This window comes from Scardinius erythrophthalmus (genome assembly GCF_964197995.2).
Source record: "Scardinius erythrophthalmus genome assembly, chromosome: 24".
Lineage (NCBI taxonomy): Eukaryota > Metazoa > Chordata > Actinopteri > Cypriniformes > Leuciscidae > Scardinius > Scardinius erythrophthalmus.
Window position 1 is genome coordinate 7,339,717 of NC_138244.1, and position 17,535 is coordinate 7,357,251.

Genomic DNA, 17,535 nt, shown 5'->3' on the forward strand with positions numbered 1-17,535 from the left:
TATTTCTATGGCGTTGTTGTTGAAGAATAATTAGCTGGTAAAGTGGATTTACTTACTGTAGAGTTAATGAAAGTTATGATGAGCATTGTAATGTTTGAAACAGAGGTCACAACTAAATGTCAGTCAGACCGGGAAGATTTTAAAATTAGCGGTTCATTCATAAACTCGTAAGATCTTACCTTCATGCTGTGCACACTAAAAATGGAAGCTGTTGAACGAACTTGATTAAATCAAGGAAAACTTTTCCACAAAAATGAATTAAATTTTTCCAACAATTTTTTTTTTAAATGATTTTTAGTATGAACTTAAATTCATTTAGTCATTCCTGCTAGATAAAGTTGTCAGGTTGACTACATTTAATTTTTGCCCTCACCAAAATAATTAGCTAATTTGACTCTACAGTTATTTCCAATGATAGAAGCTTCTAGCGTACAATTTAATTAAAACCACTTTTTTACAGAATAACATTGAATATTACTTATGAATGTCTGCAAATGAAGTTTAATACATGTACAGTGTACACTGAGTGCCCGCAGCCCTAAACAGTCGCCACTCTTCTGCATAATGGTAACCACAAAATTCAAAAACATTACAGAAAGTCCTCTAAGTTTCTAACATAACTAAATATTAAACACTAACATCTTTCCATTTACAGAAAATAACACTTTAATCCCTAAATTTACCCTCCTAATGCAGTCCCTTGCAAAGCATGCTGGGAACTACAGATCCACTGCCCAGTTAGTTGCCAACAAAAATGATTCATGTAGTTCACACAAATTAAGTAAACTTCAGTTTTAAATGTATTAGGTTGATTGAACAATTAACTTAAGTTGTGACAATATTAAACAATTGTGTTACTTTTGCTTATTTTAATTAAGTAAATCTAACAAGAGGCAAAAATTGATTTGACCTAACACGAGCAGCGCAGCGCTGAAAAGAGGCGGGGCTACAGAAGCTCTATAAACCACAAGTTAAATATGTGCCAGATGAGGAGGGTTTCCCTTAAGGAGTCTTATTTCTTCATCTATGGGTTTTCCCTTGCAATTAGTCTCCACTTGCTCACTTTTTTGTAAAGCGGATTTGGATGCACCATTCAAATCAATTGAAATCTCCCACCGAAAAGTCTTTCACAGCCAGACTTTCAGACGTAGTTTGAAAACACTTGCGCCGCTCAAATAAACACCAGCTTCTCACGGGCCAGAGCTGCAGTTGTTACCATTAGATGAAGCGCAGTTCTTCAGCTAGTGAGGATCTCATGCCTTAAAAGGTAAAACATGGAACGAGAGAGCAGATATGCACACTAAAATAACCTATACCGCTCATATTACCGCTGCAGATAGCATGAGTTTACAGAAGGATATAAAACCCATACAAGGAAAAGCTAGTAACTGGAAACTCAAAGCTGGATTTGAAGAACCCACACGAAACATCGATTCTCAGATTTCCTTTTATTCTCCAGTTTCACATTCTGAAATAAAGAAAAAAAATCAGCATTTTTAATTTTTTTTTTTATATTATAATACAGCAATCTCATGTCGGCAGTCCGTTTAAACTCGCAGCACTGCCACAGGAAACTTCAGTATGTAACACAGAGCAAAAAAAGAAATCAATTGCACTTACTTCAAACAGGTTATAGACGGAATTAACAACCAACGAAAACACCCAAAAAATAACAAGGGAACACTAAACTGCTCATACATATATACTTATTTAATTGCACGAAACAAAAATAATGCATAAATATTCATTACACTAGTGTACAAAAATACTTGTACATTTCTTTTTTTCTTTTTTGTTCAAATATTCTCCAAGCAGACACAGATAGCAGAATCAGGGCAGAGGAAGATGCAGAGAAAGAGACGAGAACCTGAACGAATCCGCTCGGTTCACGTCAGGATCACAAACAGAAACAAACACCCAGTGCATATGTCATCAGTTCTTTAAAAGAGGAAACAAAAAGTACACAGAGACCGGATTGCAAAAATCAAAATCAAGTCTCCACCTTTCACAAAAATGCAAGAACAAGAGGCTGAAAACTTTTAGGGTTAAGCTGGGACTTGGAAAACACGAGCGCAAACGAACAGACGCAAAAGGTTTGCATTCTAAAACTTGTTTTAATCGCATGCAGAATAACGACACACCCCCCACAAAACAAAAAAACACCCATCTACAGGAGCAGCTAGACGTGTTGAACGTCTGCGTGTGATTGGCTCGTCAAGCGCAGCTTTTGAAATGGAGACAGTACCGTGAGGTTCGTCACAGTCCTCAGAGTGCTTTAGAGAAGACTTCCTCCAGGAAAATAATCCTTCATGCTTAGATTGTCCATTAAATAAACCTGATTTAAATTAAACGCTGAGCCCGGTTGTCCTTCGTTCAAACAGGAGGGAGAAATAACTAAACGTCTGTTAGGGAACGGCGTCTGTGGAGACAAGGACAGAGCATTGGCTTACGGTCAGAGACATGTGACCATGTGAGGTGAAGTGACGGATACTCACGGATTTAACAGAACTGGCGTGACTTCCACCCCGGTTGAGAACTTTCAGAGGGAGACGGGTACCAGCGCATCTACAGGCAAGAGGAACAAGACAAATTACAGTGAGATCTTTGATATATTGCAGATGTTTCTATTATAGGAAAGAAGCCTCAATTTGTGGGTCATTACAGAATAAGATTACCATTGAATCTAAACTGTGCATATGATGGTGCATAATATAAATGTTTAAAGTGTACGTTAAAATAACTTCATTTGATGAAATCAGAAAAAAAAGAAATTTAGTATATATTAGTTTCAACATTTGCTTAGGTTTTATCATTTAGATCTTAAAGGGTTAGTTCACCCAAAAATGAAAATTCTGTCAGTAATTACTCACCCTCATGTTGTTCCAACCCCGTAAGACTTTCGTTCATCTTCAGAACACAAATTAAGATATTTTTGATGAAATCTGAGAGCTGGCTCACTCCTCCACAGGCTTATGGACACTATAACTTGCTGGCCCAGAAAATGTATTAAAGATATTGTTAATATAGTCCAAGTGGCTCAATCTTAAGTTTATAAAGCGACGAGAATACTTTTTGTGCGCAAAAACAAACAAAAATAACGACTTTATTCCACTTTTCATTTCCTTCTCTCTGGACCTCGAGTCTTTTTGCGTAGTGTTTAAGCGTAGCGCGTCTGTATTTCACGTCACCAGGCTCACTATTGGGCGACTCTGGTCATGTGTGATACGTGGTGACGTGAAACACAGACGCGCTACGCTATTACACTACGTAAAAAAACTCTAGGTCCAGAGAGAAGGAAATGAAAAGTGGAATAAAGTCGTTATTTTTGTTTGTTTTTGCGCACAAAAAGTATTCTCGTCACTTTATAAACTTAAGATTGAGCCACTTGGACTATATTAACGCTGTCTTTAATACATTTTCTGGGCCAGCAGGTTATAGTGTCCATAAGCCTATGGAGGAGTGAGCCAGCTCTCAGATTTCATCAAAAACATCTTCATTTGTGTTCTGAAGATGAACGGAAGTCTTACGGGGTTGGAACAACATGAGGGTGAGTAATTACTGACAGAATTTACATTTTTGGGTGAACTAACCCTTTATCTACCATTTAATCAAATGTAATCATATTGAGAAACCATTATGTTGATGTGTTTCTCATTTTGATGCGTTTACCATTATCATCATTTTAAATGCACGTTTCTTTTATTAATCTTTATGCCCCAAATGTAGCTGATTGAGTTTTGTGCCAAAAGTCTATAAGTTTCCAAGAGTCAGACTTAGAATATTGTCAATGAATGGGACACTACATTTTATTCAATATTAAATCTTTAAATGTTGGCTCTCAGACTAAAAAAAAAAACAAAAAAAAAAACCACTGGTATCCTCCATGATTCCTGTTCTTTACAACAAAGCACTTGAATGCGACTCCTGTAAATCACTTCAGAAGTGGGAAGTTTCCAATAGGTGGCTTTATCAACCAGAACACTTTAAAATCTCCAAAAAAAACATATAAAAACCTTCTAGATGAACCAAAGTTGCTTCCAAGAGCCATTTTATTATTATTAATTACATTAAACAATGTAGAGGGCAAAACCCCCAGAAAGAGCAATTTCTACAATAACCTTCATAGTCAAGCTACTTCAGCGGTGCTAATGAACTGATGCAAGTACAACCTGAGCAGGAAACTCTTATCAGTGCATCTATAAACATCTTTCAGCAAGATGACATTAACTCCTTTCCCGTCCTGCCTTCCCAAACCACGCCAAAACACCCACTTCCCCAGCCAAGGGCAAGAGAACGTCAACAATCACCCTGGCACGTCCGTTCCAGCCCTTCGTTGACTTATTCTGAACTTCCCACATTCTTTACGAGGCGTCCGGCGGTTTGACGAGAGCGCAGGCGTCACGGCTGTAATCTCACTCCGGCAGGTGTGTGTTGGAAAGATCTGGAGGAAAGAGAAAGCCAAGCGTTCCTTTCTTCCAGCAGTTTAACTGCAGACGTATGGTTGCGTCATCCCGACTACACGCAAACATGCCAAAGGAATTCCATTTCTATTTTCCTTGAGCTGAATAATGCTGGACGAAGCAGGAAACCATCAAGTCATTCTACGATAGGAGCGCCTTCCCATTTATGATGGAACTTTTGCACACAAGATTATATTGATACTCATGTAAAATAATTGAAAACTTAAAATTGTGTTTATACCATATAAAGTACATTATTTGAAACTAATGTAAGTGAACCACCATTAACGAATAAAAAAAAGCTATGCTAATGTAACTTTTGCACAATTTTATATAACAATCTAAATTTTAAGACAAAGTGAAATTTTATTTGATTATTTTGAGTCATTTAATAAAAAAAATAAAAAAAAGTCACCCTGCCCACCCATATAGCATATAAAAATGACAAAATAAAATAAAATAATTCCCAAATAAAAATGCCCAAAATAAAATAAACCCACCAATATATGGTGATTTTGGTCATTTAAAAAAGAAGCTGAAAATAAAACCAAAGTAAAAAAAAAAAAAAAAAAAAAAAGACAAAAGTTTTTTTTTTTTTAATTTGGTTCTTTTTAGTTTAAACCAAAAATAGCTCAAATTAAAAAAAAAAAAAAAAAAAAAAGATAAATGACACCCACCAACTAACATTTTATTTATTTTTAGGTTTAACTAAACCAGATTTAGCTAACCACCCAACGGTAAACTCAACTCTCTGAAGGCCCTCAGAGTGACATCGGGCAGAGAATGTGTTCGCGTGTGGATCCATTAGCACATTCGCTCTCTTTCTCACCAAGAGGATGAAACCTTTTACAACCCCAGTGAGATCCTGACAAAACACACTGCGCCCACAGCCTTAGCCAAACACCAATGTAAAACATTTGGTTGGGATCGGATTTTAAAAACTAAAAATCAGACAATTAAAAACTTACAAAACACTCAATTTACGCTTTAAGGAACCTGTTAAAATACAGTACGGCTCAAGAGACTTCAAGTAAAGCCTCTTCATCCATGACCTTTAGCTTTCACTGGGTTGTTGCCATGACAACCACAAAGTCTAGCCATCCAATCAATAAACTTGATCTGTCAAGCACAGAGTCTTCAAAAACAGTCACATTACATTAAACATGCACGCGAACAATGCAAGGTTTACAATAAACCGTGAGAATGCCTCAGGAGCATCAAACGTTTTCTTACTCATTTTTACCAGTGTAAAACGTATATGAACTTCAAGAGCAGTTAAAGGCAATGTGTTTGTGGGAGAATTTCACATGTGCTGCTTTTAATGGATCATAAAAGTGGTTGCACATTGTTTTTTGGCTAAACTTTAATCGGCACCTCTCTGGGCCCAGATTCACTCAGCGACCAAGTCATAATCCAACCTGAGATGCAATTAAAAACAGCTTTTCTCTGATGTCATCTCTTAGCAACGCTAACAGGCCAAGGAATGCTGTTCTGAGGGATTCTGGGTAATCAGACTTGTCATGTTCAGAGTGGACCCCTGACACCACCTCTGGTTTTGCTGCGTCATGTGACCCAGGGTCAGTTTCCATCAGAGCGCGAGTCAGGGGCATTATGGGAAAGGTAAGCTTGGTTCGGTTAGACTGAACATTTGCTAACGCTTTGAAGCGCATGCTTCTCTTACTATTGCTGCAGAATACGGTACGCATTGCTGGATGAAATCCATTTAACAATGTGCACAGCTTACAGTGTGGAATAGCGGCTCCCACAATGCAATGCATGGACGATTTTTTCTGACTCAATTGAACAGAGGACATTTACAACAACAAAAAAAGAAAAAAAGTCACAATAATGTCAAAAGTACAGTACAGTAGTATGCAAGACATGAATTGGTACACCCTTAAATATTGGGCTTTACCCAGAAACCTTTACAGGAAGGATGCAAACAAATGATTTCAAGTAAATATGCTAAAACCAAAATATATAAGTTTAAGGCCCTGTTTACACCTACTATTAAGATGTTTTTGGTCGATCGGATCAAAAGTAGACGAGGGAGACATTCCCGTTTACACCTGGTGTTTTAAACCATCTCTTTTGTCCACTTTCGACCACTTCTGTCCTGATTTCTTCAAGGGGAGGGTCTATGGGTGGTAAATTTGTTTTTCAGATCTTTCGATCTAATGGACGAAATAAACTCGTGCAATTTATTGTGCTTGGTACGTTTTTTTTTTTTTTCATCTTCAAACCAAACTTGGTCTTTAGCCGACAGTTTAAATCCCGTCTGGCTAGCGCGCTTCCCATAATGTTTACACATCAGGTCAGTAGATGGAGAGTAGACGGCCTTTTGCGGCTGTTCGAACACATGAATGGATTCCGATTCAAGGATTCCGATTCAAGGATTCCGATTCAAGGATTCCGATTCAAGGATTCCGATTCAAGGATTCCGATTCAAGGATTCCGATTCAAGGATTCCGATTCAAGGATTCCGATTCAAGGATTCCGATTCAAGGATTCCGATTCAAGGATTCCGATTCAAGGATTCCGATGCGAAAAATATAAATTTGTACACCCTTAAAACTTGGCCTTTACCCACAATCCTTTACACAAGTATTGGGATATATCAACAAATTGTGAGAACTTCATGTAGTCACTAACTCCATATTTAGAAGTACAAAAAAACAAACACATTGTCACTTTGGAACTGAATCCCTGTTTGTGTTTTCAAAGTACAAAAGCACAATGATTTGCTACAAACTAATGGAAGTAATTTTAAAGAAGTGTTGGCAATGTCAGATTAGACAGAAACCCCCCCAAAAGCAGAGAGACACAGTGATAGTCAGAGAAAAGGGGAACACACCGGCTGGTCCCTCACCTGGGCGTGCAGGGCGGCAGCGGCAGCAGCGGCGGCGGGGTAGGTGAAGGCGGCGTGAGGCAGGCCTGGGGTCAGTTCAGTGGTGTAGAGAGGATACGGAGCCCACGCCTCAGGAGACGCAGGGATCAGTGCTGCCCCCGTCAGGTCATCTACAGAATCACACACATCTGAGAGTCACATACAGAACCAGACGCCAGGGAGCGGAAGCACTTCAAGAGACCCGTTACAGCACCCAAAATACACACTACCATTCAAAAGCCTTTGAATAAATTAATGCTTTTCTTCAACAAGGACACATTAAATTGACCAAAAGTGACAGTTAAGACACATTTCCAATTCAACTGAATCAGACATTGATGGCGAATCAACGGCATGTTCTGTAAGCGCCGTAGTTTACTCACACGGGTCTCGAGCGATGAAATGTGCACCAAGAGCCGGGTGCAGGTTGGACGGGTTTGGCGTTGCCATCAGTTTACTCTTCGCCATCTTTGTGTTGGCTTTTGCAAACTCCAGACGAAGCGTCTGAGGACTCTCTGGGTCAAAGCGGATGCCCTGAGAACAGATAAGTGTTGACCAAATACAGTCTAATTACTCAGTTTTCACACAAATGCACAAAACAGGGGTGTCCAATCATGCTCCTGGAGGGCCACCGTCCTGCAGAGTTCAGCTACAACCCCAATTAAACACACCTGAACCAGCTAATGAAGGTCTTACTAGGCATACAGGAATATTTAAGGCAGGTGTGTTTAAGTCAGAGCTAAACTCCACAGGACAGTGTTTGGACACCCCTGATATAACAGAACATCAGGTTTCCCTCTGCAGCACAAGTGCACTGATTCCCAGAGCAATCCACATCCAGCCAGAAACACATGACGTCATGGAACTTTTCTTAGGGACCAACATGTGTACGCGAGAGAAACTTCCCCCCCGTAGAGAGGAGCAGCATCTGAGTCAGACTTTTAAAAGCGAAGTTTGGAGGACATAAAGCACAGTGTCTTATAAATAATTAAAAGTTGCCATCGCTTCAGCTTACTGACGGACCAGTGATTACTTACGTTCAAGGCATTCTTGGCCGCTTCAGCCCCAGACCGGCTGTCAAACGTGACAAACCCCACAGGCTAGACAATGGAAAGAAACACGTCAGATGGACAGACAGAGGTAGAAAGACAAAATTAGGTTTTTCCAATCGACACACGAAGTCGGAAAACATATCTCCTTAATGTACAGTCATACTGTATTTCACCCCAAAAATCAAAGGGAAAAGTTTAAAAATATGATTTGTATTAATTGAAATTTTTAAATATAATAATTTGAATATATTAAAATACAATTAAAAACTTAAACCCAATTTTAGGACCAAGATTTTATGAAAATTAAGCATTCTCTCCTAAACTACATCATTTAAAAACTAATATATACATTTGGGGTACATTTCATGTCAATTGATTATATATTTATCCTAAATTCTATTTTATTCATTAAGAACACATACTTTATTCTCACACCAATATTTTACACGCCCTGTATTCCAGTTTGCTTGAAATTGCCTTTATGTCCCTTATAGTTTTTTTTCAATGTCCGCTCTTTAAAGTAGTCTCATGAGTTCAAAATAATGTATATACAAAAATAAAAAAGGTGTTACTCAAGACTAAATACCTTAGAAATAGATTAAATTTAATTCTTTCAAATAAGAAAATCTCACTTTATTAATGTCCGCAAAAATTCTGTTAACCATGTTAAACATTTTAGTTTTTAGGGGGTGTTCGGTTAATCCAAAAACCATGTGACCAGCATCATGTAATGTCATTTTCTTCTGCGGCAGATATTTTGAACATTATGGTAAATATCCTCCTAATTTGTTCTAGATTTCATCTCCAATGACATCGTCAAGTAGTATTTAAGCTGCCTGTCAACTACGTTGAGTACATTATGGTTTGCAATATTTATGATTTTATGTCAAATAAATAAAATGAGGTTAACCCAATCAAGAAAATAACATTTGGTTGGCCAGACAAGGCCTGCCATTGAAATTATGAGGCAAAATGGTGAAATTGTCAACTATGTTACCTTACCCGTCTAGACTGCAGCTTAGAAAAGTTTACATCCACACGGAATGGAGTTTTTAATGATTTTCTTGCAAAAATATAAAATTGTCTCTTAAAATGCACCTTTTTTTGGTAATACCAAAATAGTGTTTAATGATTAAACTCTGCAACTAGTAAAGTACATTAAGTGAAAGCAATAGTTTTGAGAAAGCATGTTTACACTTTGCTGATGTGAAATGTACCCTAAATTTTATTAATACACTTATTAATTTACATAAAAAAAATATTTAAATTGATATTTTTTGGTTTACATTTATGCTTATTAAATTTACACATCATTGGAAAGGAAATGAGTTTCAACTTTACCTGTTTTGAGGTCAATTTTATGAGAGATCCTTCATATCCCTGTTTGATAAAAAGGACAAATTCAGAATCAATCTGACAACTTAAATCAATTCTCCAATGAAAATCAGTCAAATAAAGAGGACCAACAAAACCTCCAGCTTCGTCAGGCTGACGCGTCTTACCTTGAAGGGTCTGAACAGCAGGTAAAGCTCACGTGGTTTGATGTCGACAGGCAGCCCGCTGACAAAGAGCGTTCGTACCTAGAACAGGGAAATGCCTAATGACATCAGCACACAAACGACAGACAGATACACAGAAGGCCATGACCTCTGAGCTATGAGTGCCGTACAACGTATGGTCTTAGAAATGTGCACCTGAAAAGGAATAAAAATAGGAATTGTTTAGAACTACCTTTGAATGTCTCTCTCCCTTCCTATTGTGTCAGTCTCCCCGTTTGTCTGCAGAGTTTGCTATTGGACACTAAATGTGTTCAGATCAAAATCATGAGATTGTGTTAGTTTAGTGAGCAGAAGTGTGTGCGTGGTGATCAAGTGTGTGTGACCCTAAGCATGGATGCAGAGACTTCTGCAGGCCACGGACAGCATCATTGCTCCAATGTGAGTGGAAGGTAGAAAATCTAATTTAACTCGGCAAATTAACAGGATGGATCAAATATTACAGTGAACAAAGAGAGAGAGCAAAGGGCAATCATAAAGAAAAGAAAAAAAAAACGTTTTTCAAAGAATGAACATGGCTAAGAGAAACTCGACCTCAATTCCTAGAACACATTTTATCCATCAAATTAAAACCAAATATCACAGATTCTAGAGTTACGCAAAAAGCAACGATCATTTAAAAACAGATGTAGCAACTTCATACAGATCTAGAGAGCAGAAGAGAACGATTGGATGAAGGACACAGTGTGCTATGACCTTTTACGGAAAAGAGGGGAGAGAGAGAGAACTTTGGTTCAGGCTGACCCATCACATTCTCCAAACGCTTCAGGTGAACAGACTCAATCTGAAAGACACTGGATTTTGGCTCAGTCTCACAAAACATGTCCAGGACCAAAAGAAAATTATTATTTTTAATTATAAAAAATAAAAAAAAACACCCTAACCCTTCTTCATTGTGACATTAACACAATTTCCCCACAAAGGTGTCAGTTTACAATTGACTTTTCCTCTGCATTTTATAATTCCTATCATTTTCAAAACAGATTCAATATAATATAAAAGCAACAAGACAATTATTAATAATAATACCCCTGTGTTTTGCAAGTCTTATTATTCTCAGTGTAAATCGTCACTAATTTGTCCTGTAACAGCAATAACATAATAAAAGTTCTGTCATTTCTATTACTCTGTGCAGAAAAATAGCAAAATAAAAATTTAAATCATGAAAATGCAAAAATATTTTCATTTTGAATGACCATTAATCAATGTCAAGTTAAATGTTTAAATTTATTAAATTTATATAATGACCCAGACATGTTTAGGAAGAAAGAGTCACCTTTTTATCCTGCACTACAAGAAAAAAAAGACAGCACCAAGATTGTTTTTTTTGGATAAGCACCATGATATTACCATGATATTATGGGCATGTAGTATGATAGTAACATGGTATCATATAAAAGCCATGGTACAAGAATATATGGTACCAATTGAAACCCAATGAAACCTAAAAACAGTGTCAGATCATTAAAGCGCCTAAACTGCAAAGCATCAGAGTGTATAACTGGACACATGTCCATCGTTCAGATTCCTCTACACTTTTCCACCAACACATCATCCACTGGAAAGCCATCATTTCCTGGCCGGCTCAGAGGAGCGAGTGGGGGAACGGCTGGAGGCGAGAACGCTCTCGGAGTTCAGTTCACAAACCCTCAGCGTAAACTTTGACTATCCTCGATGTTCCTGAAACATGAGCATCAGTGCTCAAACACTGCCAACAGCTGAGAGGGGAAATAAACAACAGGAATTTAATCAAAAAGGAATAAACACTCCACAAATAAGGGACAATGTGCCACTTAAGTAAAATAAACCGTTGATTTTGTTGGCAGTCAAAAAAACGGGACAGAAACTAATACATGGGGGACGTGAGCGACTGGGTCGGAGCACAGAGGGAGGAAACCCCTGTCCTAATTATTGCAGGTTCAGGCTTGAACACAATGAACAATCTGAATGCGCCACACCAAACGCACTGACCCAGTGCAGCCCAGTAACAATGACAGGACACGACTCCCACCCCAAACCCTGAACCAGAGTCCAGCTTAAACTACAGAAACATTTATACAACCATACTCAAACTTCACTAGAACATTAATACAAATAAAATAAAAAACTGCTCAAGTCTGATATTTCCTGACAGGGAGTGTTTGCAAACCGCATTGTAAGGTCTTGTGTAAGTAAAACACACTGAACTGCAGGAAATGCCTTTACAAGAGGTCAGAGGTGACATCTAGAGCAGACCCAAACACTCAGTGGAGAAATGTCACTAAAAAAATAAGATTCTATACAGAATTATGTAAGGCTTTCATTCAGACTGAGGTGTTTAATTCACTCCATTTACTGCAAGTTGTACATTACTTAAATAAAATTTAATGTAAAGGCCAAATTAAAGACAAGCTGCCAAGAAAACAAAAAATTAATTATTATTATTAAATAAATGAAAGTCTTGCGTCTCAAGTAAATAAAAATAATGCCTCCATCGGAAGTCAGAGATGACAGAAGGAAACAAACAGAAAAAGCACAGAAGTTAGTTTATTATATTATACACTAATATAATATATTTGTAATTCCCATCTCAAGAATTCAAATGGTAGTCTTGTTGGGTCTCGAATTTCCACTTTATGCAAAATAATCCGTTTGTCAAAAAAAAAAGTTGACCAATAACTGACAATACTACACTGCAACAGCTTAATTTAATAAGATTAAAATTACATTAAAACCACTAAAAGTGAAAAAAAAAAAAATCTAAAAAGATACATTGAGTCTTTTAGACCCACGTTCAATATACGTCACTGTTTGCGCGTGTTTGAGAATGACGGGAGAAAAAAGGACAGAAAAACTTAAACACACACACACACACACACACACACACACACACACGAGTATTCGCTTGTTAAATCTGCCATTAAACTTTATCCACAGTCACACAAGAGTGTGTGCGTCTCATCAGGTGAGTCTCATATTTCAATGCCAACTTTAAGATTAATCATCAACAGACTCCACATTCCTCTCAAACTCCCTCTCAAGCTTTTCCTCAGCAAACGTTCCTCCTCAAACCGCAACAAACATGCCTCTTAAACGCCTTTAAAGCGAGTTTTAAAACATGCCAAAAGAGTTTCCACAGTCATCCGCCGGCAGAAGCTTGAACTCCACCAAATGAAGTTTATGTTTGCTAAAAGAGTTTATTTCTCTTACCTCCTCTTCTAATGAAACACTGGTGTTCGTCTCTGAATCTGACTTCAGACTCATTGTGTAACTTTAACGCTTCTTTGTGCCAGAAAAATAAAAAATCAGTTTTCCCTGTCGGTGATTTTTGTCCCTGGTGTGCGTTAAAGTTGCAGAAGAGAATCTCGTGTCGTTTGTGCCCAGTGAAGCCGTGAGTTAAAGCCACAATCCGAAAGTAAAGGTGAGAGGTGCTCTGTGAGGGTGACAGAAGGGAAAGGAGGTGATTTTTGGAGTTTTTTTCCCCCCTCGCTCACATCAAGCTCGTTTGAGTTGAAGTGGAAAGAAAGGAGAAAAGAGGAACCGTTGGTAGATTTAAAGCTGGAGTTGTGCGTCTGCTCCTCTGTCCTATTAGCGGATCAATCATGTTAAATGCGCGCACCCGTGCTTCAGATGGGACTCAGCTGCGCGAGGCCCGGCCCACTTTACCACCACCACCATCATCAACATATCTAACCCCTCCTTTACATCCATGCCTGCCTCTGGATCTCTAACCCTGCCTACATGATGGCTGTTTCGAAACCAAGGAGGTCTATAACAACTAGAGAACCGTTTATCTCAATGACCCCCAAGTATGCCAATCTGCCATCTCTGCTCATCAGCGTTGAGTTCTGCAGCCAGGCTGTTTTGAGCCAATCACTTGAGGCGTATGTATCACGTGACTACACACTCTGGAGCCGCAGGAAAATGAGAGAAGTTTTTTTTTTTGTTTTTTTTTGGCTGATGGTCAATTTCATGTTCAATTTCATTTTTTTTGGTCAATTTCATGCTTTTAAGGTTCCAAAAGTGCTGGTAAAATCAGAATGCGACTACTTTTAAATAGCCGTCAATGGAAAAGTATGTTTTTTTTATATATATATATTTTTGCATGACAGCGCTTCCAAAGGAAAGGCCTCTGGTTTCAGACCAGCTTGCAAAACATCATGCCTAATGATCTAAAAATAATTCAAGTGAGGTAGTTCATCTTTATATAGCTAATTTAATATATAATCTTTTATTCTTCAAATAATGTCAATTTTATTTCAATAATTTCATGAATATATATATATATATATATATATAATTAATTTATCAATATAATATATCAATATTTAAGATCAATGTGACTTGACAGAAATCATTTTAAGTCATTTTAATATATATATATATATATATATATATATATATATATATATATATATATATATATATATATATATATATATATATATATATATTATGGATAATAATTCACTTCTACCCCGTGTTATTTTGGTATCATTGACTATGCTATTATTATTTATTATTATTATTTTACTATTAGTATTTTTAATATTTTGAATTAGATTTTATTTTTTATTTTTCACTTTAATTTGAGTTAAAGTTTAAGTAATTTTATTGTGAGTTTTTGTCATTTTTATTATACATTTTTAACTATATCTATATAGTTTTTATACATTTTTATTTTATTAGATTTAGTTTTTTATTTATTTAGTTACACTGTGCTTCAAGGTAAATTAAATGAAAATGAGAAATGTTACCTTGACAACCAGCTAAAATAAAATAAGTTGAATTTTGTAAAATATTTTATTTTATTTGAGTTAAGGTTTATTTAGTAACAAAAATGTATTTTTTATATATATATATATATATATATATATATATATATATATATATATATATATATATATATATATATATATAGTTTTAGTTAACAATAATAACGCTGTTAAACACGGCTTCTATCAACCAGGCCATGCCATCGTGTCTGACCCTGCCTTTATATCAATTGTTCACTCTCTAACTAAAATCATATCATCTAACCCTGCCTATTTCTCTGATGTTATACAGTATATCTTTACATTAACATAACATATCTAAACCTGCAGATCATTTAACTCTTTACATCTAACCAGGGCCATTGCTAAAGTCCAGGACCTGGTGGGCGCCCCTCATCCCTGGGCCGGGACAGCATCGACGACAGCCCTGTATGTAAACCTTCCTCTTTCTTTACTACTTTCTGTCCTCCATTATTGAATGTGTTTCTAATTGTTATGTCTTTTACTGTAGGGTCATGAGAGTGTTTGTAGGTTTTAATTTGAATGCTTATACAGTAGTGTGTGTGTGTGTGTGTGTGTGTGTGTCACGGTTGCCTTGAATATAAAGTGAGACAGAATCAACTTCACACACATTTTAACTGGCTGATCTATTGGGTCTTTGGCCCATGTTACTAAAATGAACTGAATTTGTTCTGTGTGACATTGATACTGGATATACAGTTACACAAATTTAGTTTCTGATTAAATATTCCACATTGCCTTTTCTGTAAATATCCTCTGAGGCCTGCGAGATCTCACGGCTGTCCCGTGACGTGTTTGGCTCGGTCTCGTGACACTCTTGATTTCCCGCGCATGTTTTATGGTAAATGCGCTCGAGTGTGAAACATTTATCATCCTGTTAAAGCATAGACGCTTGTGTTAAAGCAGACAAACAAAAACAGAAGAACAAATTCATCTGGTTACACTTCATTTTTTACAAAGCTTTTTTCATTTTCGTTTATCAAATAGATGTAAAACCGTTTCCTCTGATAATATACTGTAGCATTTTGTCAGTGAATATTATATTACCTTTGTTTAAACACTACAGTATTAACTTTATTTATGTACTTCTATAAATATCATAATAATTAACGTACGGTTTTAATAATTTGAAGAATAAGAGATTAGGTGTTAAATTAAATAAATATTACATCAATAATTATGTAAAGGTGCATGATAATTTATAATAATATTAATCTGACTATATTACTATTAGTATAATTTAATATGTATTTTAAAGTATATATTTTGTATTAATTATATTGTATTTATTACATTATTATTTAATATATTCATTGTTATTTTGCCATTATTGGCCATAGACTAGTTTACGGTCAGCTGGTTCTTCTTGAGCGTCATATGATGTGTTTCTCTGAATGATAGATGTGTTTTCGCAGTCTGATCTGTAATAACTGATCTACAGATGCCGTGATTCATTGGTCAGAGGCAGTGTGTGTTTTAGTCTGTGATTCATTCAACTAGTCTTCTATGTACACAAGCAGAGCTGAAGTCAGTTTCCGCCTAAGCCGCTGAAGTGTGTGTGTTAATGCAGACTGTGTGTGCAGGAATGACTGGTTTCCTGACTGGAACACAATTACTCTGAGACCAGAAACCTGAGGCCTTAACAATCATTTACCTGCTTACTGCTTAACTAAAGCAATCTCTGAACTTCCTAGTTCATATTTAAAGAGGAAAAGATGCCACAGTATCAGCAGTTCACACCTTCAGTCACTGATATTCTCATATGATTTTACTGTATTGGAAAGTGTTGTAGTATTATAGCTGTAGTGTAGGCCTATTTATGTACAATCCCTCCTCCATCTACAGAATATTTACATGCATTTAAGAAATTGCACAGTCCAGACAGTTTTGGTAGTAGAAGTATTTATTTATTGCTTTATTTTTCCATTGTGAAGTTTAGCAAGTTCTAACTAGTATTCATGAGCATTGCTAAAAGGGTATTGAGCCACTGATTAACATGACTCATAAATGCACACTCATGTTTTAGGATTTCAGGGAGAGTTTTTTATGTAGAAAAGGTCTCTTATTTTGTAGAATTTCTGCACATCTTGGCATTTCCATCCAGTGTGGGTTTTTTTTAATGCGATATCCCAAAACGCACATTAAGAATAGGTGAATGGTTATGCACCACCTTCAACTCGAAAAGATTTGATTTTCCTTAAAAAATAAGACTGATCATTTTTATGCAGTATGGAAACCCTTTATTAATTATTTTAATAAGACAGCAATAATTGAACCTTAACCCCACTACTACTACTACCCCCCCCCTTGTTTCTTTCTTTCTTCCCTATATCATTACTTGTGTTAAAATATGAATTGTTTACATATAAGAATATTTCCGCACACTGTATTCGCAAAGTGAATTTTGTTGGAGTTTTTGTGTGTGTGTGTGTGTGTGTGTGTGTGCCAATGTAGAAAAAATTTAATAAAGAGAAAAAAAAAAGAATAGGTGAATGGAAACATAGCTATTGACAGTTAACAGGCTAAAGAATGCTATAAAATGAGATAAATCAAATAAAAATGTTGTCATTTGTATATTTTATTAATGCCCTCCTCCTTAATGTATTGTAACTGCAATGCTTTGCACACAAATAGATATAGAACAACTCAAACAACAACTTCCTCTAAAACAGCATTTGTCTGTAAACATTAAAGTATTTACTTCTGTAAATACCCATGAGACAGAACATTTTAAATGCACTGCCTGGCCATGATATATAAATATAAATTAACGCTGTGATGTTATTTCCATCAAAGGGTGCATCA

General features: G+C 36.5%; 1 protein-coding gene across 2 annotated transcripts; it reads right to left on the bottom strand.

The window, feature by feature from the left end:
- Positions 1 to 1,429: 1,429 nt before the first annotated feature.
- Positions 1,430 to 13,774, bottom strand: rbpms2a (RNA binding protein, mRNA processing factor 2a). 2 transcript variants are annotated; one of them, XM_081356742.1, is made up of 8 exons: positions 13,145 to 13,774; positions 9,902 to 9,979; positions 9,741 to 9,779; positions 8,385 to 8,447; positions 7,731 to 7,881; positions 7,330 to 7,478; positions 2,496 to 2,565; positions 1,430 to 2,419 (listed from the first exon to the last, which is right to left on the bottom strand). In XM_081356742.1, exons 1-7 carry the CDS (start codon positions 13,196 to 13,198, stop codon positions 2,500 to 2,502), a joined length of 600 nt encoding a protein of 199 aa, XP_081212868.1. In that variant the 5' UTR covers positions 13,199 to 13,774; the 3' UTR covers positions 1,430 to 2,419; positions 2,496 to 2,499. The 2 variants fall into 2 exon arrangements, with proteins under 2 accessions (XP_081212868.1, XP_081212867.1); XM_081356741.1 differs by having other exon boundaries at positions 7,315 to 7,478; positions 13,145 to 13,750.
- Between the last annotated feature and the right edge of the window lie 3,761 nt (positions 13,775 to 17,535).